Source organism: Numenius arquata, chromosome 5 (assembly GCF_964106895.1).
Source record: "Numenius arquata chromosome 5, bNumArq3.hap1.1, whole genome shotgun sequence".
In the NCBI taxonomy this organism is placed as follows: Eukaryota; Metazoa; Chordata; class Aves; order Charadriiformes; family Scolopacidae; genus Numenius; species Numenius arquata.
The window spans coordinates 55,202,104-55,228,724 of record NC_133580.1 but is presented as its reverse complement, the minus strand read 5'-3'; the positions used below and the strand labels follow the sequence as shown (position 1 = coordinate 55,228,724).

The 26,621-nt window shown below is 37.4% G+C and overlaps 1 protein-coding gene across 1 annotated transcript; it reads left to right on the top strand.

The window, feature by feature from the left end:
• Nucleotides 1–164: 164 nt before the first annotated feature.
• On the top strand, nt 165–23,668 carry NOP14 (NOP14 nucleolar protein). Its single transcript, XM_074147262.1, has 19 exons — nt 165–290; nt 492–704; nt 2,754–2,888; nt 3,713–3,854; nt 4,291–4,436; nt 4,867–5,004; nt 6,549–6,671; nt 7,887–8,018; nt 9,464–9,767; nt 11,088–11,218; nt 11,465–11,550; nt 13,021–13,156; nt 15,080–15,181; nt 15,989–16,142; nt 18,051–18,210; nt 19,011–19,158; nt 20,111–20,229; nt 21,455–21,610; nt 21,969–23,668. The coding sequence occupies exons 2-19, from the start codon at nt 507–509 to the stop codon at nt 22,066–22,068; spliced, it is 2,610 nt and encodes an 869-aa protein (XP_074003363.1). The 5' UTR covers nt 165–290; nt 492–506; the 3' UTR covers nt 22,069–23,668.
• The last annotated feature ends 2,953 nt before the right edge of the window (nt 23,669–26,621 follow it).

The window sequence follows — 26,621 nt, the reverse complement described above, 5'->3', positions numbered from 1 at the left end:
GCTCCCAGCAGGTCTTGCGCCGCAGCGCACGCTTCTCCGCCGGGTCCGCCGCGCTCTTCCTGCCGGGATATGTAGTGCGTTCTACAGTTCCCGGCCTCCCTCCCGGCTCATCCCAAAGCGGGAGGGGAAAAGAGCGGCAAATCTCGCGATAGCTGGGAGAAACTCTCGCGAGAGGTGCGAGGCTGCCGGTGCGCGTGTGGTACCGCCGGGGCACGCCGGCTTGAGGGGACGCCGCTACCGTCCCGCTCCCTCCTCCGTCCGGCTCCGCGCCCCTCGCCGGCTCCTACGGGGTGTGTGGGCAGCGCCGGAGGGCAGTGGTCAGGCCCGAGGGGTACTGGGGGGGGTGTGTGTGTGGGGGGGGGGGGGGGGGGGGGGGGGTGTCCCAAAGGGCACCATTTTCTTCGGCCTGTTTGCACCTCCAGCCCAGCCCCCTCCATCCCTCTGCGCTGAGTGAGTACCGAGCCTCTCCTTCCCCTCACGCATCCTCGCAGGCAGCCGAACCAAGAATGGGGAAGGCAGCTAAGCGGAAGCGAAAGGCCCCAGCACCCTCTGCAGCCAAGGGCCCTGTCAAGTCAGCTATGGCCATGGTCAAGAGCAACCCCTTTGAGGTGAAAGTCAACAGGCAGAAGTTTAACATCCTAGGGAGGAAGACCAAGAATGATGTGGGCTTGCCTGGTGTCTCACGGTCCAAGGCCATCAAGAAGGTAAGAGGATATAAAAAATTGGGAGGAAGGATGGCATCTATAGATATAGTTGTGGTGGAGAGGCGATAAGCCTGGAGCCATGTCAGGTGAGATAAGAGACTGCCTCCATCCTGCATAGGGGGAGTGGCTGATCACCTCACCTTGCTCAGATGGTGATGAAGAGCCTGCTGAAAATGTCTGCCTCGAGTGCAATCCACAGGGTTGAGCAGTGCAAGTCTCCCTTATTGCATGTGTGGGAATATTCTCTTTTCAAATTACACAGGTTTGGAATACAATGGCATGTGGTATTGGCAAGCAAATACTGGACCAGAGTGCAGGTGGTTGTAAGTGTTCATTATGTTGGTCAGTTTTGGTTGCTGCAGGATTTTAAGCTTGATAATAGTGAAACTTTGCTGTAATAGTGAAAGCTTGAGAGGGCAATAAGGTCAAAATGCAGTGAGAAATGTGTAGATACAAAGAAACTACCATTGATTTGGAAGACATGCAGATGACTTTTCTTGTACTGGTTAAATAGTTGTGTTTTATAGAAGTATGTTGGGATGCAAAATAATGATCTGTCCTCATTGCTCCCTTAAGAATGACCATAAAACTTAAGAAGAGTAAATCTTTTATCTTCCATCCTTAGGCTTTTTTAAATGCCTCCTTTTTGTTCTCTACTGACATCACTAGTTACCTGACCAATATTTGTAATGTATAAGGGAGACCATTGTGTCATACTGTTCATCTGGGATTCCAGCAACCTACCCGATCCTTAAGTGAAGGACTGGAATTTTTTTATGGTCTGTCGCTTCAAACAAACCAGGAAAGAGTTTAAAACCTCTGTAGAGTCTGTTAAAGCTGAAAAAAAAAGCAGCATAATTTGAAAGTTTGCCCCGAGATTCTCTCTGACATTGCATACAATCTGTTGTAGAACAGAATTTAAAGCACTTACTGGAAAGAGAAGTTAATTTTAAAAATTGTACAGCAGAAGGCAATGTTATCAATGAGAGAGAACATCAAATAATTAATAACCAAAAGTGCTTTTCTTTATCTAAGGTATTAAGAGATAATACAGTTCATGCACAGTGTTTAAGCTGTATGATAATTGATGTATTCTGTGCAAGAAGTAAATAAAACTTAGAACGGGCACAGTAGTAGATGAAACCTGAGTTCTGGTGTCGGTTACCGTGGCTTCTGAGAGTCTTGAATGCTCAGTGAAGCTGCAGAGGCCTGTTGTAGGAAACAGCCTTTTCCTTCAGTGCTGCAATTTGTGAGTTCATGGTATTATGAATAGTGACAGTACCTTTCCATAAGATTCACTTAATGTGTTTAAATAAACATGGATTTTTTTTCCAGTTCTTCCTTTAGAAACTATATATAATCTTCAGCATGAAATTCTAAATTAGCTTTCAGGCTTCATTACTATTTGCCTAGATTTTAGAAAACTTCATGACTGCTTAATACCACATTTTAAAGTATTTGGGTTTTATATAATAGTAAGGCAAAGCAAATACTTGTCATGGTTTAGATCACTGGCATTGAAAAGTAAATCTGTCTCCTTCCCTCTGCCATAAGTACAGCAGTTGCTACCATATAGCTCTGCTAAACTTCCTTTTACTGCTTTGATGCGTAAACTCCCTGCGCTCAACACTAAAGCAGAGAGCTAAATGTGTGTACCCACTTGGGGTTTTTAATGTCTTAAGTGACAAGCCCAAAAGAGGTTCAGCTGATAATGGGGCTTTTTTTGCTTTCTTTAATATGTTATTCTTGCATATTAAGCTTCAGACAAATCAGAATTCTTTGGTGGCAATGCAGAGTTTTTATATGTGATAAAATAAAAGTGAGATACATTGTACTGTATGGGCAGCTTGTAAGAGAACTTAATGACTCTGTGTATATTGTGTGAGCTTCCCATCTCTTTTCTCATTAATTTTTACTTCTCTTTCATTGGATTTTGATAAATGAGATTATGTTGCCAGGATACCATGTAGCCTTTTTTGCCTTGGCTTTGAAAGCAGTTACTCTCTTTGTTTTTTAATTTGATCTTCTTTTTTTTTTTTTTCTTTCTAGCGTACCCAAACATTACTGAAAGAATACAAAGAAAGGGAAAAGACAAATGTGTTTAAAGACAGGCGTTTTGGTGAATATAACACCAAAATAAGTCCAGAGGAAAAGATGATCAGACGATTTGCTTTGGAAAGACAGGTAAAGTATAGGAATTTAAAAAAAACCAAAACACCACCACCACCAAAACACACACGCAAAAAAAACCCCCACAAGAAACATTTGACTTTTTAGGTTGGGAGTGGCCCCCTTAACAGAGGATTTTGCAGGCTAATGCTTTCTTTTTGATTTTATATGTTTGGAACTTTTATAAAAAAGCAATTTTTTGTGGCAATCCAAAATTTTTCATGAGAACTTTCTGGTTTTGCAAGACAGCTTTTTGAAGCAGAAATTTCTTTGAGCACTTTCGAGCACTGATATGCAAGAAAGCCAGTTTTAAGCAGTTCCATTGATTGGTTGGTTTTCTTTGACTGCTTTGACTACTATGGTTTGGGATTGAAGTAGGAGGAGGCAAACATCATCAAGTTCACTTTGAGATTCCAATGCGGCTGTTGAACAGCAGCCATTTCGTTTGCTGAATAGAACAACTCTGTAACTTGCTGTAATTCCGTAATGTGAATTTTACGTGCAGTTGTGTTCCCTCTGCTTCATCATACTCCGTCTCCAGAACTGAGTAATGCAATATCATATTCTACTGATAACCTACTGTGTAGGTTACAGTCAGTTTCATTAGGCCCAAAATGCAACAACTCAGAATTGATGTTACTGATTTACAGTAATAGTAAAAAGTATACTGATATAGTAATGTATTTGAATGAAAGGATTGGTTTGGTAGTATTCTTAAAAACAGCAGAACACTGGAATAAGAATCTCCTCAACTAGCTTTAAAAATACAGTGTTTATTAATTTGTTGCCTGGAACTACAAACCTTTTGTTGTTTAATTGGTTTGTTTTACTATTCTTAGCAAAATTATGGAAAGAAGAATATCTATAATCTTAATGAAGATGAAGAATTGACTCATTATGGCCAATCTTTGGCAGAAATTGAAAAACTAAATGATATTGTTGATAGTGACAGTGACACAGAAGAAAGAGGAACGCTGTCAGGTAAGACATGTCAGCTAGTATCCCACTGTTTAATAATCTTATTCACTGCTAGTTTGATTGTTGGTACATGTACATCGTTTGTTCCGTGCTGTCTTTCAATGAGAAAGAATATTATGTAATTGGTTGGGATGCTTAAGCCAGATTTGATTACTTTGTAACCACACATAGAACAACTCTCTGGATTCTAGCAGATGTGAAATTGGAACTTAAATACTAGTTACAATGCTGAAAAAATTCACATTCCTACCTCCTGCAAAATGTTTGTCAGTGTAAGTTACGTTCTCTTTTGGTATTGTCTTTTCCATAGGGATGGCAATAGTACATAATTGATAGTTTTAATTGCTCCAATTCTCAAAGAATAGGGAGATACTGTCCCAGCAGCCTCAGCAATCATGTATGGATTTAAAAAGGATTCATAATCTACTTTTTCTTCTAGCTGAGTTAACTGCTGCTCACTTTGGAGGGGGTGGAGGCCTCCTCCGTAAAAAAGCATCAAGTGGGCAGCAAGATGAAGAGGAAGAAAAACCCAAATCTAGGAAGGAACTCATAGAAGAGATGATAGCCAAGTCTAAACAAGAAAAGGTGAGTTTTCAGACCTGATATATAAGTAAGCGTGATTAAGAAGCTGGCACAGTTTCTGTCTTTGCAGAATAAACTAGCAGTGGCATAGAAGACAAAGGAGATAGCTGTCTAGGAGAAGAGTCCAAGCTCCTTGAATGAAGTCCCTCTGACTTGGTAGACGTTTTAGGATATGCCTTGAATATCTGCCATTCTTTTGTATCCCCAAATCTTCCCTTCTGTTGACTCCTAACTTGTTTTCTATATGCAGCCCTTATGCCATTCAGCATGACTCTGTGCTGCTTCTTCCACAAAGAATTTTTACGCCTTTAAAATATTAAATATTTAAAATCATTTGTTTGCTGAAGACAGCATTTTGGTTTTATGCTGTAAATGCCATGTCATATTCATCTGAATGTAACTGCTGTGTTTGTTTTGGTTTGGTTTTATCTAGCAAGAGAGGCAAAGTCGGAGAGAAAGTGCATTAGAACTCACAGAAAAACTTGACAATGACTGGAAGGAAATCCAAACCCTTATGGCCCGCAAAACCCCAAAGTCAGAGAGAAAGGACAAAGAAGCAGAAAAACCCAAGGTAAGGTTTTGGCTAGATTACTTTCTTTTGTTCTACTAATTTGTGGATTTGACTTGTAGTGGCTGAAGTATAAGGCAAAGTTCGTCACTTTGTAAAATAAAATGTTGCCTGCTATTCACATTAAAGGCATGCTGCAGTTTTAGGACACTGGTTAGTTGGAGTCATATAGGGTTTTATATGATTTATCTGATTTTAATTACCTGTTGCTTTTCATTAGTTATCAAATCTGAGAGAGGTTGCAGGTTGAACAACACTGTTGGCTACAGCTTATTTTTATGGCACATACATTTTCTTGAAGAAAAAATTGTAGAGAAGATTGACTTGGTTTGAATGCCTTTGCAGTGTTCCTTGGATAAAGCAACTTTTATTTGACAACACACGTTTCCTTGTTGTAAATTGGGTACTGTCTCTACAAAAAGGGAATTAAAGTATTTAACTTTGGAATAGATATATCTTATGGTCTCAAAGCTTTTTCTATCATTCATATTTTATACTAGGGGAAATAAATTTTTAAATCTAAGAATAGGCATTGTAATATGTTGCACGATTATTTTTTTTCTTGTAGAAATTTTGTATTATATTGCAGAACATTGTGAATTTCCATTTATTCCTTGGCAGTAGAATTCGGCTTTTGAGTGATCAAACTAATGAACTCCTCTAATGTTAAAACTGACCTCAAATAACAAACAGAAGATACTGGATTAAAAGTTCATATTTTGATGTATTGATTTTTGGGTTTTAGATGTTTCTTAACATGCTGAATACTCTAATATGTTGGTAATGTAGTATCTTAGACAAAGGATTTGTCATCATAATTTGCTGAAAAGGAAGATTTGATTCCCTTCCTTCATGTGTGTGAATCCGATTTAAGAATTATCAGGGATGCAAAATGTGAATTAGTAATGCTCTGTAACCTTAATGTTGAATTGGAGAAATTTATCTAGTCATATGTAAGAAGAAAAATTCCTAGAACTGAATTTTAGAAAAGCTATATGGTTTAGTGACTTAAGCAGATATCAAGAACGCTCTGTTCTCTAGTCCGGTGTAATCTCTGCTAGTAACAGTTTTCCCAAGCATGCTGCTTAAACTTACTGAATACCAGCATCCCTGTTTTCTTTAAGATAGACATCTATGTAATTAAGATAACAAAGACTTAGCTTGTGTCTGACAGTATAAAGTGAGATGTAAACTATAAATTTATAAATTCTAGCTGCTTTTCGAGAAAATAGTATTTTATTAATAAACAGTATTTTAAAGTTTTTCAATTAATAAGTAAACCAGTTTTTATTTAAGGTACTGTTTGTAAATTTTTCAGTTGTGAGTAACTTACATAGAGGGGGAGGAGATTCCAGAAGAATTTCTGTTCAAGTGTTCATTCCAATCCTTGTCTTAATAATGAGTTGAATATTCCTACAGCTTTCTTTGGAAACAGTCTTTTCCTTATATCTTAACAGTCTTATTTCTTAGCTGTTAGTCTGGCAGAGTGGTGGCTGCAAAGCAAAATAATAAAACTTAAGATAATAATTATATAAATATTTTTTTAGCCTGATGACTATGATATGATTGTTCGAGAACTTGGATTCGAGATGAAAGCGAAACCTTCAGAAAGGATGAAGACAGAAGAAGAATTGGCAAAAGAAGAGCAGGCACGACTCCAGAAGCTGGAGGTATACCATTTATGGTTTAGATTGTTTTCTGGCCTGTCTTTTGGGAGTGACTGCTTATATTCGTTGCTTGACCTTAGATTGAAAGTGGCTGTACTAAAACTGCAGTTCGTCAGAGGCTGAATTCAGGAAATCTTCTGTTTGTGTTTTGTTTGCAATCTGCTACTACAACAGAAAAACATAGACTTAGTACGTGACTAGTAAGGTTTATGAAATGAGTTGATCTTTCTTCAATAAAAAATGTAATAATGCTGCGATTTACTTTTAAATGTTTTAAATTATTCAGAGTTGAGAGGTTCTTCTAAGTCAGTATGGGGGAGTATCGTGTTGCACAGCAGTTGAATTAATACGCTGGCAAGTCATTTATTGTTTTCTTCAGGTATTGCAAGAGTCTTCCAGCAGTAGCGTGTATGTAGCTTTGCTTTGCAGAGGAATAGGTTTCTCTTGGGGAATGTTGCATTCTCTTTCTATTATGTGGAGATCAGACTCTTACGGAAAGAATGAATATTTTGGTAACTGATTCTCTCCTTTTTTTCTTTTGATATACTAAGGACACGTTTAGGACCACAGGGATTCAGTACCTTCAGGTTACCTCAGAACAGCTCAGTAGTAATAGCATAACGGAAAGAAGGATTTTTTTTTTTTTTCTTTTCTGTTCTTGTCATCTTGTTTGATGCACAGTCTGTCCGGTTGCCCAGGTGGAAATCCTTTTGTAAACAATTGGTTCAGATATTGCCCATTGAGTCTAATTACAAATGTAGTATATCTTAAAAATCTTAGGAGATGGTCTTGTTTACTACAAACTTGTTACACATATGGGAAACACAGATAAACACTGCAGAATTATAAAACATTTTAGAAGTTTACATTTTCTAGTAATGATGCAGTGTTTCATAAGCAAAACAGATACATTTGAAAATGAGAGAACATAATGCTTCTCGTAAACCCATTTTTAAAGCCTTCCAAATAAACTAATCCAATTGTGTATGTGCTCTTACCAGATTGCACTCCCCACAAAAAATATGGGCAAAACCAGATGATACCTTAATTTCTTAAGTTGCTGTTTTTTCTTTTCATCTGCTTTTGAGTAATCCCACTTAATCTTTTTTTCCCTTGATTTTCTTAGCTGTAGTATTTGAGGGATCTTCCATTCTGGTGTAGTTACTTGGTTAATCTAAATGGCTCACATCTGTGTGTGGTATTTCTTCTAAAACACAGGCAGATCGACTACGTCGAATGCGTGGAATAGATGAACAGGTGAATAAAAAGAAACCCAGCCACGTGTCAGCTGATGATCTAGCTGATGGCTTTATCCTGGATAAAGATGACAGACTTTTATTGTCTTACAAGGTAAGGTTTAAAATTTCAGAATTTTCAGAGTTCTGAAAAGAAGATAAGAAAATCAGTTTGAAAGTGACCTCTGAGGAGACCTCTAGTTGAACCTCCTGCTTAAAGCTCCTGCTTTCAGCTATGAAATCACCAATTTGCTCAGGACTTTATCCAGTCTGTTCTTGGAAAATCACCGAGAGTGGAGGCTGCACATCTCCCTGGGCAGCCTGTTCCACTGACTGTCCTTACCATGAAAAAGTTTCTCTTTATATCCAGTCTGTACATCTCTTGTTTCAACTTAGGCCTGTTGCTTCTCATTCTGCTGCTGCGGACTGTGATGAAGAGTGTTGCTGTGCCTTCTCAGTGATCTCCTTTGTAGGTACTGGAAGGTGGTTACTTGGTCTCCAGCTCTCCCTCTCTTCATAGGGCTCCAGCCCCCTTACAATCTTGGTGGCTTTCTGCTGACCCAGCTGCAGTTTATAGATGTCTCTATTCTATTTGAAGGCCCAAAACTGTACGCTGTATTCTATGTAGCCTTAAAAGTGTCGAGTAGAGGGGAATAGTTGTTTCCCTCAATCTACTGACTATACTCCTGTTATAGTAACCCTCTGTGTTGTTAGCTTAATGGGCTGAAAAGAGGGCATTAGCCCTTTCTTTCATTTGTTTGTTTGTTTTTGACTTTTAAATTTCTGCTGTATTCCATACAACTTCCATGAAATTTCAGCCTGAGGGTGAGTGGGCTTCTGAAGAACCCTTCCCCTGTGAAGTAGCTTTGATTAAGGTGGCAGAACAGTATAATGTAGTGAGTCACTCGGACTGTGGTGCATGTGTGTGCATACTGATCCTCCCAGCCTGTTACATGTAAGTAGCAAGGGGATTGCTGTTGTCCTAGAAGGGGAGAATACAAATTATGAATGTGAATTTAAAATGATGATTAATAAAATCAGGATGGGAACAAATATTTACCTGATATGGTATTTTAATACGTAGAAGGATTTGTTTTTTTTTTTTTAAACCAAGAATGCTTATGTAAGTGATGTTGAATTTTTTTCATGTCATCTGCTAGTATTTTTTATTTTTCTGTTGATTCTTTTAGTTGTCGTATACTACCTCCTATTCTTCCAGTTTCTTACACCCTCTTGGAAATACCATATTATTCTTATATCTGTATGCATGTTCTCACCTTAAAATCCCTTCTTTGCCAGCACTGTTGCCGTTCAGTACTTGGTCACTGCTTTGAACAACCTGCTCTAGTGGGAGGTGTCCCTGCCCATGGCAGGGGGGTTGGAACTCGATGATCTTTAAGGTCCCTTCCAACTCTAACCATTCTGTGACTCTATGATTGGTCAGGGTAGCAAGGCTCAGATCCTGTTCGTGTGTATTTAATGATAGTTTTGCATAGTGATTCTGGCGAGATGCTGTCACTTTTATCAGTGTTTTAACTGGCTTATTTTCTCTACTAACAGGATGGAAAAATGAATATTGAAAATGAAGAGGAGGGGGAAAAAGGTGAGGAGGGAGAAGAGGAAGGTGGGAAGGAAGATAATGAGAATGAAGAAGAAAGTGAGGAAGAATCTGCTAATGAAGATGAGGAGGATAGTTCTGCTGATAGCCACTCTGATCTTGAATCTGACCTTGAGAGTGAAGAAGAAGCTGCAGGGAATAAAGAACAGAAGAAACACGAGACAAATGAAAACAAATCACAGAGTGTAGAGGAACTAGATCCAAAGATGGAAGCCGCCAAATCAGAGCTTCCCTATACATTTGCTGGTAAGAAAAGGACTGATCCAGAGATCCCTGTTGTTTTCAGGGGGTTTATAACCAGTCTCTGTCTCTGCACTATAGGATCTTACATATTCCTGTTCATCCATGAAGTTTTGCTTCATGGTTGTCTTCTACTATTCCAGGAGTAGCCAGTAATGGCTGTTCTTAGTGATCAGCCCTAATCATGCTATGAGTGGTGGGAACCAGATCTGTTTCATCCCAGCACTCGTTCTGCTCCTCTGAGCAGCCTTAGAATTGAAAGATAAATACTGGGGAGAAAAGTGAAAAGATCTGTACTCCTTTCTGAAGGCCAGCACATCCAATCCAAAGTGCTAGTGTTTTGCATAAGGGAAGCCAGAATAGTATTCTATTATCTCTACTTAAATAAAAAAAAAGGTTACTTTCTCTAGCATTTGGACTGACATTTTTGTTAGAGAAAATGCTTGGAGAGGCAAGATTCTGAGGTTTAATCCCTACGAGGTAACATAGCAGCTATTGTTAAATAGAGGCACTAAAATTGTGACTCCTTTTGGGTCTGTGCCTAGGAGGAAGGAGGAGGCACGTTTCAAGTAGTACACAAAATGTGCGTTAATATTAAGTACATAATGCATCTAACTATTGTCCTAGTGTAGATTTCTCTAACAAAAGTATCTGTCACAAGATTAAACAACCTTTCAAACAGCTTCCTTAAGTACTTGCATTTTTCCATCAAAAGGAGATAATTTATATTACACAAAGCCTTCTAAATTCCCTTCAGCTCTTGCTTTAACCAGAAAGCAGTCACATTAGAATAACTCAAAAAACTTAACCACTTAGGGTGTTTTCTAGCATGTGAACTTAGGCAAAAGTTGAGGTTTTATTCTCTTATGCCAGGTTGAGATTTTTTTTTAAAGTTATTTTCTGTTAGTGGCAAGATGCTTACTTTTCTTAATATCCTTCATACAAAGCTAGTTAGGTGTGAAGTAAACATAGAGCTAATTGTATTACGGTAAATTTATGGCTGAATGTGTGCTTACGTGTAATTCTGCTTTGTGTTTGTCAGCATAGTTGTTCTCATCTTAGGCAGCACATACAGAATGAATTGAATGTTAATTGTTCAAAAACATTTACATTATTTTCTGACCTATGTTCATATATGTAATGCTACATATATGCTGATAGGTTATTAGTGTTTAAAAGGGGATTATTTAAAAGCTGTATGCTATCTTTTTTTTCCGAATGATAACACTTTCAAATTGGAAATTTGTTATTTGTTAGATGTTCACTTGAATTATATATGTTAAATTTGAGATTTTTGTATGGTCAGTTTTTGTTTATACTTTCTAGTTCCCGAGTCCTATGAGACGTTTAAGTCCTTATTGGCTGGAAGAACAACAGAACAACAGCTTCTTATACTGGAGAGAATTCAGAAGTGCAATCATCCAAGCCTTGCAGCGGGAAACAAAGCAAAGTTGGAAGTATGGGGGTTTTGTTTTGTTTTAAGGTTTAAAATTAACTTTGAATTCCAGAGTAAGTTTTAGTAAGTAATCAGGAAGCGATATAAAACGTACATGCTTCTGTGTTGTGAATTGCAGTAGAATCAACACACTACTCTTCATTTTCTAACTTCTGTATCACTGTTCTTTTGTGCTGCTTAAGAATATGTACAATGAAAAAAAAAAACCACAAACCCTAATAATTTTAACATACTATGCTTCTTGCAGAAATTGTTTGGCTTCCTTTTGGAGTATATTGGGGAGTTAGCAACTTTGGATTTACCAGAGCTCAGAACAATTGACAAACTGGTCCTGTAAGTAATAAATCCTATGGGCTTTTTCTCCTTTACGATTTAAAGAGAAAAGCTACCGAGGGTAAAGCATTTAGCATGTTGTTTGTTTTGAATAGTTCTGTAGGGATTCTAGTTCACTGGTAACTCTCCAGCCCTGTAGTGTTTTAATTTTGTTTCATGTATTGCTTGAGCTATTAATTGTACCAAGACATTTTCAAAACCTCAGAATGTAATTTTTGATCTGCAAAATGCTTTTGATGGGTAGTGGATAAATAATACCATGCATGCATGCATGCAAACTTCTCTATATGAAATTATTTAGACTGCTGACTAAGGATTTTAAGCTTTGCAATGAGGTGTGCAGTTCCCTTTGCAATCTTTGTTCTTTCCATGCATTTCCATTCTATGAATACACTCGGGGAACTAGGTGAAAATGGAATTAAAGAGTGTTATAATAAGCTCATACCAAAGTTCCAAATAAACACTTTGCAGGAAGTTGTCGATTTGGCATTGTCTTTAAATACCTGACAGGCAGTTATAGTGACAAGAGAGCCAAATTTGTCTCAGAGGTATACAGCAAAGGACGAGAATCAATGGACACAGGCTGCAACAAGGGAAATTCCAGTTAGATGAAAGGAAAAAAAAATCTTCACAGCAAAAGTGCTGAACATTAAAACGAGTTTCCCAGAGAGGCTGTGGAGTCTCCACCCTTGTAGATATACAGAGCTTGACAAAGCCATGAACAACCTGATCCAGCTTTGAAGTTAGCCATGCTTTGAGCAGGAGGGTTGCATCAGATGATTTCCAAAGGCCCCTTCCAACCAAAATTAGTCTCCGATTCCTATCTTTGCAGGCCAGACAACTTTCTTTCAGTAAGTAACTGGGATTTATTAATACCACTACTGACATTTTAAACTGAAACTAGTGGAGAAACTCTGATCAAACAGATGCAGACTCCTGGCTGTATCTCCTTGTAGGCGCTAACCGTAGGCCAGGAGCTGACCTAACGTTGTGGGTATTTTTTTTTCTCATTTTAAGTAGTAATCTTGCTAACAACATTGCTGCCTCATGTGGTGTTTAACATGGCCTAAGAATATTTAGAGTAATGGGCTGCCTAGTACATGCCAGCATACCTCGGTGCAGTAAAATGAAGAGTTAGGGGATTCAGAAGGATATGTTTTAACCGTAGCAGATGATTTAGGAGTGTATTTTAAAGTTTTAAATTATTTTTTATTGAAGATTTAGAAACTACCAAATCAAATATTATCTCACAAGGCCCAATGAAAAATACATGTCTCTGTAAACTAGGTATTTCAATAATAATCTATATACTGGGTGGCTATTTCTAAAAAAAGAATAATTTGTTTCAGGGATTTGTTATTGTTATAATATAGATGGAACACAAGAAATCTTCCTATAGGTGCTTAAAATCATTTTTTTTATTAGGATCAATGGTGTAGCTTGATCATAACTTAAATTTCTTGTTAATAGGCCATTGTACAATCTTTGCCAGATGTTTCCTGAGGCAGCCAGTGACAGTATTAAGTTTATCCTTCGAGACGCTGCACATGACATGGAAGAAGTAATTGAAGTCAAAGGCCGTGCAACATTTCCAGGATTAGACACGGTAACGAATGCATACTGCTAGGAAAATCGGGAAGTCTCTTGTTCTTTCCATTAGTACAGAAATGCCAGTAAATGAGAGATTATGTTAAATTTAATTTTATATTTCAAAGTATGTAATGAATTATTAGCATCTATGACTTTCTAAGTTTCTCAGTATTTTAAATTCTCTCTGGAGATAAATTGTAACAACAAAAACCCCCACAACAACAAAAAAAACCCTGAGAAACAAACAACCCCCAACAAACAAACAACCCCCTCCACACAGGTTCTTCAGAATAGAAGTGTGGCTCTGTAGTAGTAATAAAAAGACAAGATCTTAAAATTGCCACTCCGGTTTTCATAGCAGAACATTCTTTGCTTTCCTGATGAAACATGGTAGTTCTAGAGGCAATTCCAGGAAGTAGTAGTATTGTCACTTATGTCCTGATATCTCTAATTGTGTTAAGTGCAAATGTTTTAAGAAGTGCTCCTTAGAAGTGCACTATCTCCTAGGTTAACAAAAAATAACAAGGAAATATTATTATGGGTATAAAAATACAACATTTCTTAATACTTTATATATGATAATTGCTAAATTAATGACTCGGAAATAATTGACCGTTCTTTTTTATGTTAGTAATATAAGAAATTTCAGTTGCCATGCTAAATGTGAACAGGCTGCTTTTTCAGTGTCTACGTAAATGGCTGTTAGGGAGTTCAAGAATGGAGCGTATGGAAAATGAGTATTTGTTTGTTGTAGTAAAAAGTTTCAAAGACAAACTACAAGTCAGTAATCCAAAGGCAGCTACTTGTTTTTTGTCTCCCAGCTTGTTGAAACAGTGCTGCCTTATGGAATAACTAGACTATTGAAGGAAAATAGACTGAAGGATTTGCTTAGAAGACTTGGTTCTTACAGCTTGGAAAATATTTATATTGAGTTCTTTTGAAGAGTCTTTATTCAGGATGTTTTGGATTTTGCAGGAAATGTATTGTAGAGAGCTTTTAACTTCTATTTTTATTTTGTCACTGTCACCCTTATGACACCAGTCACACTTCTGACTTTCATTGTCTTCAGTGGACTTCTTCAGGTTTCGAGCCATCGTTATCTTTCAGGGTGGAATTACATCACTCTCCTTTTCTCAAGCGTTTGTTTGAACGGACGTTCATTAGACCAGTTGTGTTAATAGACCTTATATATGCCTATAGTTAATCTACCCTGAAGTTTGGACTGTGATATTTAGTAACCAAAACAGTTCAGGAGACTATTTGTTTACAAGAGAAACTTCATAGAGAGAAACAGAGCAGAAACAATAAAACTTTAGTTGTGTCTAGCTTACTATGTAAATATCCACTTAGATAATTTTCAGAATTACCTCACAACTGATGTTTAACATCCTTACGGTCTTGACAGGAGGTCACTTGTAGCTCTCTAACGAGTCCCCTTCAGTAAAAGTGTACCTAATCGCTGTTCAGTTCTTTTGGCTGCAACCGTTATTTGTTGATGTGTGCTAATGCCTGAGGATCCTGGGACTTAACTGTCTGTGTTGAGGACCTGTTGAAAGGTGTCACAGGTCCTGTGTGACCACTTGCTCATGTTTTTTGTGGTGTGAGAGTATGTGACTGTGGTGGGCTGAAGGGGGTCAGATTTTCATATGGAATAAACAGGGTTGGGGAGCATAGTTCCTTCTTGGTTGTTTTTTCAGCTGCCTCGTTGAATTAGTGCGGTGTTAGACCTATAATGGATATTCCATTTTCTCATCTAACTTAAACAGTTGTCTCAATTTAGGTCATGTGTCATACCAAATTTCTGAAAATTATGTATATTGTAGTATTTTTAGAGTACTACATGGCAATTACTTATTCATCAGTTACATATGTGTAAAAGCAAGATCCTGGGAATAATGTCTTACTATATTTTGCTTTACTCTGTTTTATGTGCTATCAGCTTATTTATTTGAAAATTACATCTCTGCTGTTTCCAACTTCTGACTTCTGGCATCCAGTTGTAACGCCTGCTTTTATGTACATGAGTCAGCTACTTACTAAGGTATGTCTGTGATGTTGTATCTCGGTATATAACTTAATTTCCTGGTTCTTCCTAGGACTCCAAATATATGTGTTAGCATTGATGTATATATTGGAAATGTACTGAAAAGGCAGCTTTGTGTTTGCTGTAGTCACAGATGGTAATTGGAAGAAAAAGTGAAGAGGAAAAAAACCCTTGCAGAGTACAGTCCAACTCACAAAACTATATCTAATCATTTTTTCAAGCTGTCACACAAGAATTCCTTATATGGCAATTACATAGGACTAATAGAACAGACGGAACACAGTCTGAAATCATTCATTAGTGATTTATCTTCCATATATTGCATCTGTTCCTACTTAAGAAGGATATTCACTTAACAATTGGCAGTATTTGTTTTCCTTGAAAATGTACCTAATGCAGTGCATTGCAGTGCACTTAAAATCCTTATTTTTCAATGCAAATATCCTGTTATATATGTTTCAAAAGTCTTGAGCTAGTTGTTCTATTGCTGTCAGATATCCACGTTGCCCTGGAGCCTTGTATTTCCTTGGTTCATTTCTGAAGAACTTACTGTTTGTGGTTTAGCACCTTCTAGTGGCTAAACCAGTTCTGACAGATGGCTTACTCAATTCTGCATATACCCTTTAGTGAAGGCAAGGGAAAGCAAATATATTTTTCATTTAAGTTCAAAGGGTGTAATTTTACAGATTTTAAATGTATGCAACTTATTTAATATTTATACTTTTGGGGAGATCCTGTATTTGTGATCTATAGACTTTTAACTGAATATTTTGTGTCTCTTTTTTTTTTTTTTCTTCCTTTTAGTGTCGCATTACAACATTGCAAGATGTTATTAAAGGGTTATTTGTATGCTGTTTGTTCCTGGAATATGTATCTCTCTCCAGAAGATTTGTACCAGAACTCATCAATTTTCTTCTGGGAGTACTTCACATATCTCTACCCAAAAAACAGGCCCAGGGTGAGTTTGTTCAGAGTAAATGAATAATAAATTTTAGTGTTAGTTTATTTTCTAAATTTCAATAAAAATATTTCACACTGAATGTATTGTTTTGAACAAAAGACCACAATCATCTGCTCTGTTAGCCGTACACAACCTTCATTCTTGGGCATCTTGTTGTGAACTAGATCCTCTAGTGTTGTTGGCAGGAAGGAAAGAACTGAAGTTATTAAAGGAAATGAAGTCATGTTGCCCACAGTGCAATATTTTTGCAATGTTGTTGTTCTAAATAGACTGCGTGTTTGGACTGTGCTCTGAAATTCATAGTCTCTAACAGATTCCCAGTGGGTACCCTGTATCTTCACAGGGAGGCAGCAGCTAATGCTGCAGATACACTGCTCTCATTTATCTTAGTGGTACAGCTATTAGCTAAGGAGGGAGGGTATCACAAAGTTGGTATTTCTCCTTTTTATTTATTTGACATGGCTTTGTTGTAGTGTAACAGAGGGCAGCTATCCCTGGATAGCAGGATTAGTCTGTGCTGTAACATAGCTGTGTAAACTTAGCAACTTGCACAGACAGCAGGGAGTATAAAACTTGGGATCTATATGCTAGCAAACAATTTTTATTTGCCAGTCTTCCTTTTCCTTCTGGATTCATTTCTGGCTTTAAAGTTATTCTAGATCTGGGGTTTTTTTGTTGACAAGTTCAGTGACAATAATTCACTTGTAAGGAGCTTTGTCAGAGCATAGTAACAAATTCGTGTGTTAGTATCTCTGTCTGGGTCACTCTGAGTGTCACTTGCCGTGTGTGAAGAGACTCTGCAGGCAGGATATTCTCAAGTGAAAAAAATCAAGTATTTGTTCGCAAACTCACAAGACACAATCTGGGATTTAATGAACTACAGGCTATGTATTAATATGCTCATCACTCTTGATAAGACACCTGAGGAGTCTCTGTTCTCTAGGTAGTCATCAGTCTGGTGAGGAAGGTTCAGCTTCCGTTGCTGCAGTATTCCAGTACATCTTCAGTAGTGCTGAGTGCTTGTCTTGCAGCTCCCTTCTTTTTTTTTTTCCCCTTTAGGATTTTTATGCTTTCCCGTGCTGGCATTTTTTTTTTTCTTTTGAATTCTTGCACTGCTAGTGATCCCTTTCTCATCAAGTTTAGATCTGCGGTTTCACCTTTATTATCTTGTATGGCTGTACCCTACAGACTTTCTCCCAGCTGCTTCTCACAGCTTAGCAGTTTCCTCTGAAGTGTGAGCCAAGGTTACACAGCTGGGCTGCGTCAGAGCTGAGCCCTGGAGTCTCAGGACACAGGCAGCTGAACTCTTGGAAGGAGTTGGGAAGAGGTTACAGAGTGGGTGGGTTACATAGCACTTTAAGTATTTACTGCTTTGTGTAATCTTGTAGGAATGTTTGATCTACAAAGGTTTTGGTACAGTTAGAATATAGGATTCTGAAAGATACGAAACAATTTAAAAATATTGAGAGGTAATTGATGATCAAGTGTTAATCTTCTTTTTATTTCCTTTGTATTTCTGCTAATGGTTTTGCACTAGTTAAATTTACACAGTGTTGATTTCTCTTAGCAGTGAGGAAAAGCTCTATAAAAGATACATTAGAGGCACAGTGTTCTCTGAGAATTTTTCAGTCAATATTGATGTTTTGAAGTTATCAAAGTATCCAATCATGTTTTAAATATTCACGGTGGAAGTATTGCTGATAAATGTGATGGTTGGGCTGTCAACGCAGAATATTTTAAAATGAGCACACAACTATGATTCTACCCATGCTCCAGTGTTTTCCATTATTTTAGAAAAACATAGTACTGATGGAGTATTTTTTAAGGCAGTATGATTAAAAATGTAAAAAGTTTTTGATTTTTCTTCCTTCAGAAAGCATACTTAGAATTGTTCCTGTTTTTTAGGCTATACTGTAGTGCATCCATTTACACCAGTGGGGAAAAATATAGAACTGCTTTTGGTGAGTGATAAGAAGGATCTGGAAAGTTGGAAGAAGCAAAATCTGCCATTGAGTGTTGTAACGAGATTAAAGGAAACCAGCACAACAGAAATGAACCATATCAGGTACATGAGTCATGTGAACAGAAGAAATCCCAAACAGAGCATCTTTTGGGTAATATCAGTGACAGTGCTCTTCAGGAGTAAAAATAGGAGTAGTGAGTTGTTCTGCTTTATTTTTATGGCACTACTCTGTAGCATATGAAATTGCTAATCTTTTGCCAGACGATTATGCAGAGCACTTTTTGGAGTGCTCAGCCCTTCCATGCGTTTTTGGTACAAATGAACTGAGAAAGATGATGCAGAGGCAGAGGAGGTGCTCAGTACTTTGAACTGTCAAGCTCTTCAGAAACAAATAACTGTATTTACATACAAACTGTGTTGAAAGTGTTGCTTAAGTAATAAAACTTAAGTTATGTTGAACCTCATTTTTCAGCACGTGCAGTGTTACAGCATAACTTATTTCAGGGATGAGTAAACATTTTGTTACAAAGTTCAAAAAGAAACCCAAAATAACTACCTCTGTTTCAATAAAGTTTTAGAACTTCAGAATTAGTACCCGAACACATTTAGAACTAGTATAAAAGCTTCTTACTCTATAGCAGAGACACAATACTGGCTTGTGCTTTGTACACTGACATAAAGATTTGTTGCTAAAGGATTTCTTGGGTATTTGCTTGTAGTAGGATGGTGAAATTTTTAGTCTGAACTAACAACTAGAAACAGCCTTGTAACTAGTTCTGTCAGGCAGTCTTAACAATAGACACTGCTAATGCTCCCGGATTTAATTAGTTTGATTCTTCTTATTTGAAAATCCACTACCTTTTTTGCAAGTGAAACTGTTAAATTCTGTTGTGCATTAACAGGTTATCATGTCTAGCCCTGTGTTTTGACCTTATTAAAAAATGTGCAGCTCTGTATGAGTCTTTACCATCATTCCATGAAATAATGCATCCTGTCAGAACACTTCTTACACAACATATACCAGTGAAAGAATATCCTGAACAAATGCAGGTATGTGTTCCTCAAGAATGAAATAATTTATATGACTGTTTTAATCATAAATTTTGTAATGTTCATCTGTGCTTAAACAAACAAAAAACAAGTATAAGCATCAGTGAGGTTTTTTTTCAAGGGTCAGGCATTTGCCTTTTGTGCTCTTCAAAAATCACAGTGATGTTTCTGTGGACAAACCAAAGAAGAGCGCAGAATGTTTAGAAAAGACTTTTTTTCCACTGTATCTCTCCCCTCTAATTTAAAAGAATAGCACTTAACTTGTAATAATGTAACAGTCCATATTTATAAGAACAGTCCAGTCATCCAGTTGCTCTTGTACTTTTGTTATGAATCTTTAAGACCTTGGTACAACCAAGTACATGTACCAAATTAATGAGATAATTTTACTTCGACAGTTATAAATGCTAACGTAAATACACCTTGCTGGTTACCTTACTTAGAACAGGGCAGTTGTTTATTTTTCTAGCAATGAGGTTCAAATTTTTAATCTATCTCTTCTTAATGCAGCAAAATTGTCCCGTCCTCAAAGAGGCATCATGAAATATCCTTAGAGAACAAGATTTTGTAACGTTAAGTGATACAGAATGGCCTATATTTTTTTGCCATCAGAATAAACAAATGAACAATCATTCTTAAAATGACCCTGAAAGGCAGAGTCTGAGTTAAACTGGCTTTAGTCTTGCTTCTTCCTCTGTTAGGTGAAACTACCTGCAGACCTTTATAATTGTCCATGACACCGTCTTAATAGACTTCCAAAAGTGTTTAAAAATTATCCAGCCTGGAAGGCTTACAGCATTTCAGTGCTAGCAATATCCTAACGAATAGCAGTGATTTTACCCAGAAAAAGAACATATGAGGAGAACACTACTGTTGATTCAATTTACAGCAGTTTGTGAATTGTGGTGTCTTCGATATGCTTTTAAAATTGTAATTTGGTTTGCATTTTCAGGAATGGTATCACAGCGCTCTGAAAGAGCTAGAGAACAAAGTAAAACACTATACCCCATTGATATGTGAGAAAAAGAAGCCAGTGCCATTGAAACAGTATACACCTAAAATTGTGAAAGTGTAAGTAAAGCAACACTTGATGCAAAAGAAAAGTGCATTTAAACATTAAGATTTTCAGCAAGCTAGAAGGATTTGGAAAAGAGGACATAAAACAGAACTGTTTTTCTGCTAGATCTTGTGCACAAATCACACGGGACCAGCTACTTGGGAGGTAGGAAGGGAAAGAAAAAAGGAATTCTAAGAAATAGAGCAAAGATTATCTTGTGGAAGAAGCATCACTGCAAATTAACTATTGCCCAATTGTTTTTAAAGAAATAAATTTCAAGATGAAGAGAGGTGGTTGTTACTGTCTAGTCAGGTGCTTTACCAAATGCTCTATCAAGCATTCAAGTGTGAAGAGCTTTGAGCAGTTTCCATGTATGTGAACTATATGAGGATATGAAGATGAGGACAGATGGTGAACGTACTGAGGGATGCTTCACCAGTGCAAAAGATAAGGCAGACTTTATTCCTGTACGCTGCATCACAGATCATAACAAATAATCAGTTGGATTTAAGCGTTCCTTTCAGCGTACTTACGTGTCCCATTCCTCTCCCCCAACCAAGCAGCTTTCTGCCTTCCGAAAGTAGCAATGACAAAAAACATGGAGGTTTTTTCCCCCTTTTTTACAGAGCTTGCAATGGCCATGTGCATTTTTGTATTCTGTTTTGGGATTTAATTTTAATAACACTAATTTGGTTTTGTAGATAATAGAACGGTATTCTGATTCAGGAAGTCTGCCTTGTATTGGCTGCTGACTTACTTAGCCATGTTGGTTATCTAGAGGGGCATAAATTCTCTGCCTTATTTATTCTAGTAATTGAAGAGGACAACTTTCCTTTGCCATACACAGATATCCCCGAGTAACTGATCAGACTTTTTCTGTAGAATTCATCTGCAGAGAACAAAATCTGCAAAAACTTAAAATATTTTTGGGATATTCCATCTTTCTCCAGATGTCTTCTACTCTAGCTTTTTCGGTCTTTCCGAAATGCAGGCTGCATATGGGGGATTGCAGTGTTAAGTGTTGTCTGCTTGTCGTTTGCATGATGATGACATGCAGTTAGAAGGCCTGGTGAGTGTTTTCCAGTATGTTCCTTGGGCAGCTCCTTATTTTGCAAGTTAATCGTATAACATGCAGGAATTAAAATACTGAGTTAGTATTCGTACAAAAACTCTTTATAAACATGGAAAAAGTTGTTTTTGTTAGGGTGTTCTGTGCTCACACATACCTTCTCATTGCAGTTTAGAGTTTGGAAGAAAGCAGGGAGGCAGCAAGCAGGAACAAGAAAGAAAGCAGTTGATTCAGAAGCATAAACGTGAACTTAAAGGAGCCATCCGTGAGATTCGGAAAGATAACCAGTTTCTGGCTAGAATGCAACTTTCAGAAATCATGGAGAGGTAACATAACCTTTGTTTCAGCACCAGTTCGGGGGTTGTTCTGCCATGTGTTCATTCCTTTGCTGCGTGCCAAGACTGACAATAATGATCAACCATATTAAACTTAAATAAATGAAATTGGACAATTTGGGGAAAAAACAAACATTTTCAATAGAGATCGTTTGAAGTGTTTTCAACTTTGCAGTTTCATTTCTCCAGTTTAAGAATATGGAGAATGTTTTATTTAAAGCGTGTGTTGGTGAAATTTAGGAGTTGGTGGCCTTTTCATAAATTAATAATTATTGTCTAAATATACTTATATATTTTCCCTAATATAATCTTTCTGAAATATGTTATATCTTGATTGATTGTTTTACAGAGATTCAGCCAGAAAAAGAAAAGTGAAAGAGCTTCTTGGTAGCCTTGCTACACAGGAAGGTGAATGGAAGGCAATGAAAAGGAAAAAAGGGAAGAATTAATTTGGACTATCGACAGCAGGAAACTTTGGTTTTACTGTGATATAAAATACCCCAATCCTATGGCTTTTGAACAGATTTTAATTGCATTCTTTGGATGCATTCCTTTTGAGGAAACACCATCGTAAGATCTGTCTGAAAAGGTGAACCAGCTTATTGGAAAAATTCACATATTTTCATAAGGAAAATAAAACCAACACTTTTGTATGTGGTATAGTTCTGTTTATTTTAATAATAGAGAATATTTGGATGAATGATCAGAATTCTTGGGGGGTGAGTGGGTTTTAGTCTAACTCAAACTATACAGACACAAAAAAACTGTAGCAGAAATCTTCTGTTATCTTTAATATGGCATAATGGCAGGCAGCTGTCAGAGTGGTAGTATATTTGCAATTTAAGCAGTAACGTTTTTTAAGTAGTCTGTAGCATTGGGACATTCTAATTCACCTATTCAGTGGAATAATGGAATAGGCTTTCAAGCAGATGTTTTCTTAAAGCTGTATGTCTGTTCATCTCTTCAGTAAGTTTTGAATTGAGCACAGCTCTGAAATTCTTAATAACTTAGGTTAACTAGAATTCCTCGGTATATTCATAACTGTCTGTTTTAAATGGACAGTGAAATCCTTAACTCTCTTCCACATACTTTATCGTGTATGTCTACCAATAACTGCCCAGCATGACTTTGGAAAATACCTGCGTTTCAAATAGAGCCAATAAATACTTCTAACACTTCTTTTTATTTATACTGTATTTGTGAAGAAACATTGCAATGAGGCAAAGAGCATCACAGTTATTTAAAGGTGCTAGTCTGAACTAGGTTCGCTATTCAGGCATTAACTGTAATCTAGCTATTTGATAAGTTCAGTGACAGTTGTTATGCACTGAAGAAAATTGTAATATTTTGGAAAACTCTTACGAAAATTAAATCCCCTTTCACAATAATATTCCAATTTCAGTATAAAGAACATCCTATAAAGAATGAGCTAATGGCCATGGTTCTTTACAAAAACAAATGAACAAAACCCCATAACCTCTTCCTTTTTCAAACACTGTTCCTAGATCTGATCTCCTATGTTTTGGCCAATAGGTAACTCAGACATGGCAGTGCTTACCTGCTGTTCATGAAGGGCACTTAAATGCTGGCAGTTTATTAAGTGTTAAAACATATACCAGTGAAAGAATATCATGAAGAATAGTTGTATTAAGTGTTAAAACAAGCTGGAGACTATGTACATGTGAGGGAGATATTCATGTCACATAAAAATGAGTAAGATTTCTGTGTTTGAAATCCATTCACACTTCTGAAAACAAATATATTTTCAGTTAACCTTTCCAAAATGAGTAAAGCCATCTTCTGAAAATTCATAGGGATGTCAGTATACCCCCTGTTTGATTTCCATTTGGCACAAGATGAACTTTTTTTCTTCTTTAGAAAAAGAAAAAAAATATTATCTTTAAAACCAAAACTTTTTGTATAGTTCAAGCCAAGAACTTGACTGAAGTCATGAGGAAGGAGCTAACTTCCTATTTCATGCTATAAATCAGCACTTTCAGTTTGGGGTTTTAGTCTCAGTATACTTCTCCTTTGCACAAATAAACTGTCAAAAAAGTATTATTGTATATTTATCTGACTTTATTTTTCCCACAGCAAGTAGCTTCAGAGGATTTACTCAGCAGGGTATTAGAATTACAGAGGCGCTGACAGCTGCACTTTGATTCTGGGGCAGTGATTTTTGATACTACTTGCAGCTTGTTTATTCCTCAGTAAGGGGGGTAATAAAGAAATAAGGGAGAGCCACGAGAAAGATGGGATGAGAGTGTGTTTGTGGAAAGGATGTTTTTATTGGGACAAGAGAATGAGAAGGGATATCTTGCAATGCTGAGGAAAAAAGATAAAGGACAGGGAAGCCTCAGTTGATAAACGCGCATGAGTGTTTCAGAATGCCAGATTGAAACTAGCTGTGTTTGAAATTGCACTGAATGAAAATCACTGCGTGCATTGTTACAAATTGTATTGTCAATATTTAAAATCAGATTTAATATTGTAAGCCTGGGACTAATGGTGGTACTTAATGTGTAGTATTTTACATGACTGGGAAGTAGGGCTACCTGGTCTTGCCTCAGCTTAATAATCAGTGTGGTCCGATAGTTTTGCCATTGTGTTGGTGCTCTGATATTGCAGGAGGTTATAGGAAGGTCTGGTCATTTGGACTACAAAGGGCTTGGATGAGATTGAGAGTCAGCAAACCCTTTCTCATAGAGTTTCTCAAACGCAATCACATTCACCAATTATTCTTTTGTCTTTGTGTTGCTGTTAAACCAGGAATTGTTGTAACAGATGTGTCAAAAGGTCTGTTATCAATTATAAATCTGTTATTAATTAGCCAGAAAAAAAGAAACTATTCTGTAACTACAATCAAGTCATGAGACCCAAAAAAGGAAAATTACCATTTTGTCTTTAGTTCAGCTGGCTGTTCAAGGTAATTTATCTGTCAACATCAGCTGTCCCAGAGAATAGCTACCCTGAATATAAATACTGTAAAGAATAGGCTGAGAATAAAACTGTTCAGCTAGAAATTGCATAAATTACCGTATTTATGACAGCATGAAAAGCTTTCTCATCAGTTTGGTCTTCTGGTTGCCAGCTGAAAGCTGGTATGCAGTTTGATATTCTTAGTTGTACCTTGCAGAGGTTATCACCTACCGTGGTGTTAACGTATTCTGTGTTAAGCCATCACTTTTTGCCTTCTGCTTCTCCTGTATGGAGGTGCTGGGGCTGCTCCTCAGCTCAGCAGGTAGAGTTTATTGTGAAGCAAAAATGGAGCTGCTGTGGCTCTGTTGGGCAGAGGCTGGTGTCTCCAGCAGTGCAGCCCATTCAGACATAGGAACTGGTGGGGCTGCTTTGGCTGCTTTCCTGAATATTATATATATATATTTTAATATATATACACAAAAAACAGCACATGCCTTCTGGGCATTTGGAAAAGATAAACAAAAGCTATGACATAAAATATTTGGCAGCTTTATAATAATATATTATTTGTAATCTGAGACAGTGAGGTTCTATTTATTCCGGGGGCCAGGACCTTCCCACATGATGCGCTCCTTTTGGTCTCTGATGCGAGTTTGTCACCTCAGCTAAACAGGGACGTTCTCTGTTTTGAGAAAAGTGCAAAGGTGTTCAGCAGTCCCCTGAGACTGCAACGCTAAGATGGGTGTTCACTGACATGTTCATCATGTGTGTGCTTCTGATCTTCCCCATTTTGTCAGTTGTTCTAAGACAAAAGGCTAACAAAGTTTTTTAAGTCCTAAATGTACTGGCTATGCCATCTTCCATACTTCAAATATCTGGTTATTTGTAAGGGATGATGTTGTGTTGGTTTTTTTGTTTTGATTTGGGATTTTTTCAATAAGTTAGGTCTGGGGTGGATAACTACAATTTTCCATGCAGTCTGAACACTGCACTGAATACTATAATGGAGACGCTGTATTGCATTAAATCCTTGAAAATATTAATGTTTGGGATAATACTACTACTGTTTAATGATAGAGCAGAGAAGTAAAAGCCAGAGTGGAAGAGGCATTACTTGATTAAAAAACAACAACAAGACTAACAAGAAAAAAAAACCCACATGAATAAATGTAGTCTAAAAACCAAATTTAAGTTGTTATCTGTCAGACTGGCAAGGCTTTGGACTGGCCGTCCAGTGGGACAGCGGTGGAGAATGACCTATCATTCTAGAAACAGCGCAGTGTGTTCTCATGTTCTCAGGATTGCATGACATGGTTGACTGCAATAACTCAACTGGGCTCAGTGATCTGCAAAAGCTTCTGGCTGGTAGGTTTAACAACAGGAAGAGCTGGATTTTTTTATTTTTTTTTTTTAAATACATATGAGTTCAGATGGTGCTTGGTCAGTTATATGCAATGATTCAGAACCAAAAGAGTGCATCTACCTATATTTTCCAGGCATTAAATGATAATTCATGCTTTCTCTGGAGCACCTTAAAGCCCAAAGCTTGCTTCCAAGTCAGCAGCAATCCTTGTGTAACTGTTGGGTTTTCAGAGCACGTACCATGATCTACCACATTCCTTCTGTCACACCAAGCTGGGTACATAAAATACTCAGGTAAACAAGAAAGTAGCTACTCCCTGGCACATTAATCCTGATGTGACGCTTGGACAAGCTGCTACAAATGTAATCGGTTGGGGAAGCTATGACAAAGATGCCACTGTTGAGCAAAAGGTCCTCATCCAGGTGTTAATAGCTATAAATCCACACCACTGATGGGACTGTATTACCTGGAATAGAACCAGAAGTCCTTTCAACGCTTGTATTAATTGGCTTTAAATGCTTTGTTGGTAGATCCTTATGTATTTAGGACTATGAAGGCACTTGAAACCATATACCGACATTTTAATTAGGCAGCTTGGGCACCAGACATGGCTGTAGAAGAGAGCAACGCTGGACGGTGCTATCGGTATCACTTCGTGTTTTGTGTGTTAAAAAATCCTTACCCTTTCAAGGGAGTGCTTTGCTTTAGGAACAGAGTCAC

Bases quoted from the DNA above. Each gene is read 5' to 3' on its own strand.
- NOP14 (XM_074147262.1), top strand. From the start codon at position 507: ATGGGGAAGGCAGCTAAGCGGAAGCGAAAGGCCCCAGCACCCTCTGCA. The intron at 8,019-9,463 runs GTAAGGTTTAAA...CTCTACTAACAG, and splicing joins GACTTTTATTGTCTTACAAG to GATGGAAAAATGAATATTGA. The intron at 11,219-11,464 runs GTATGGGGGTTT...TGCTTCTTGCAG, and splicing joins GAAACAAAGCAAAGTTGGAA to AAATTGTTTGGCTTCCTTTT.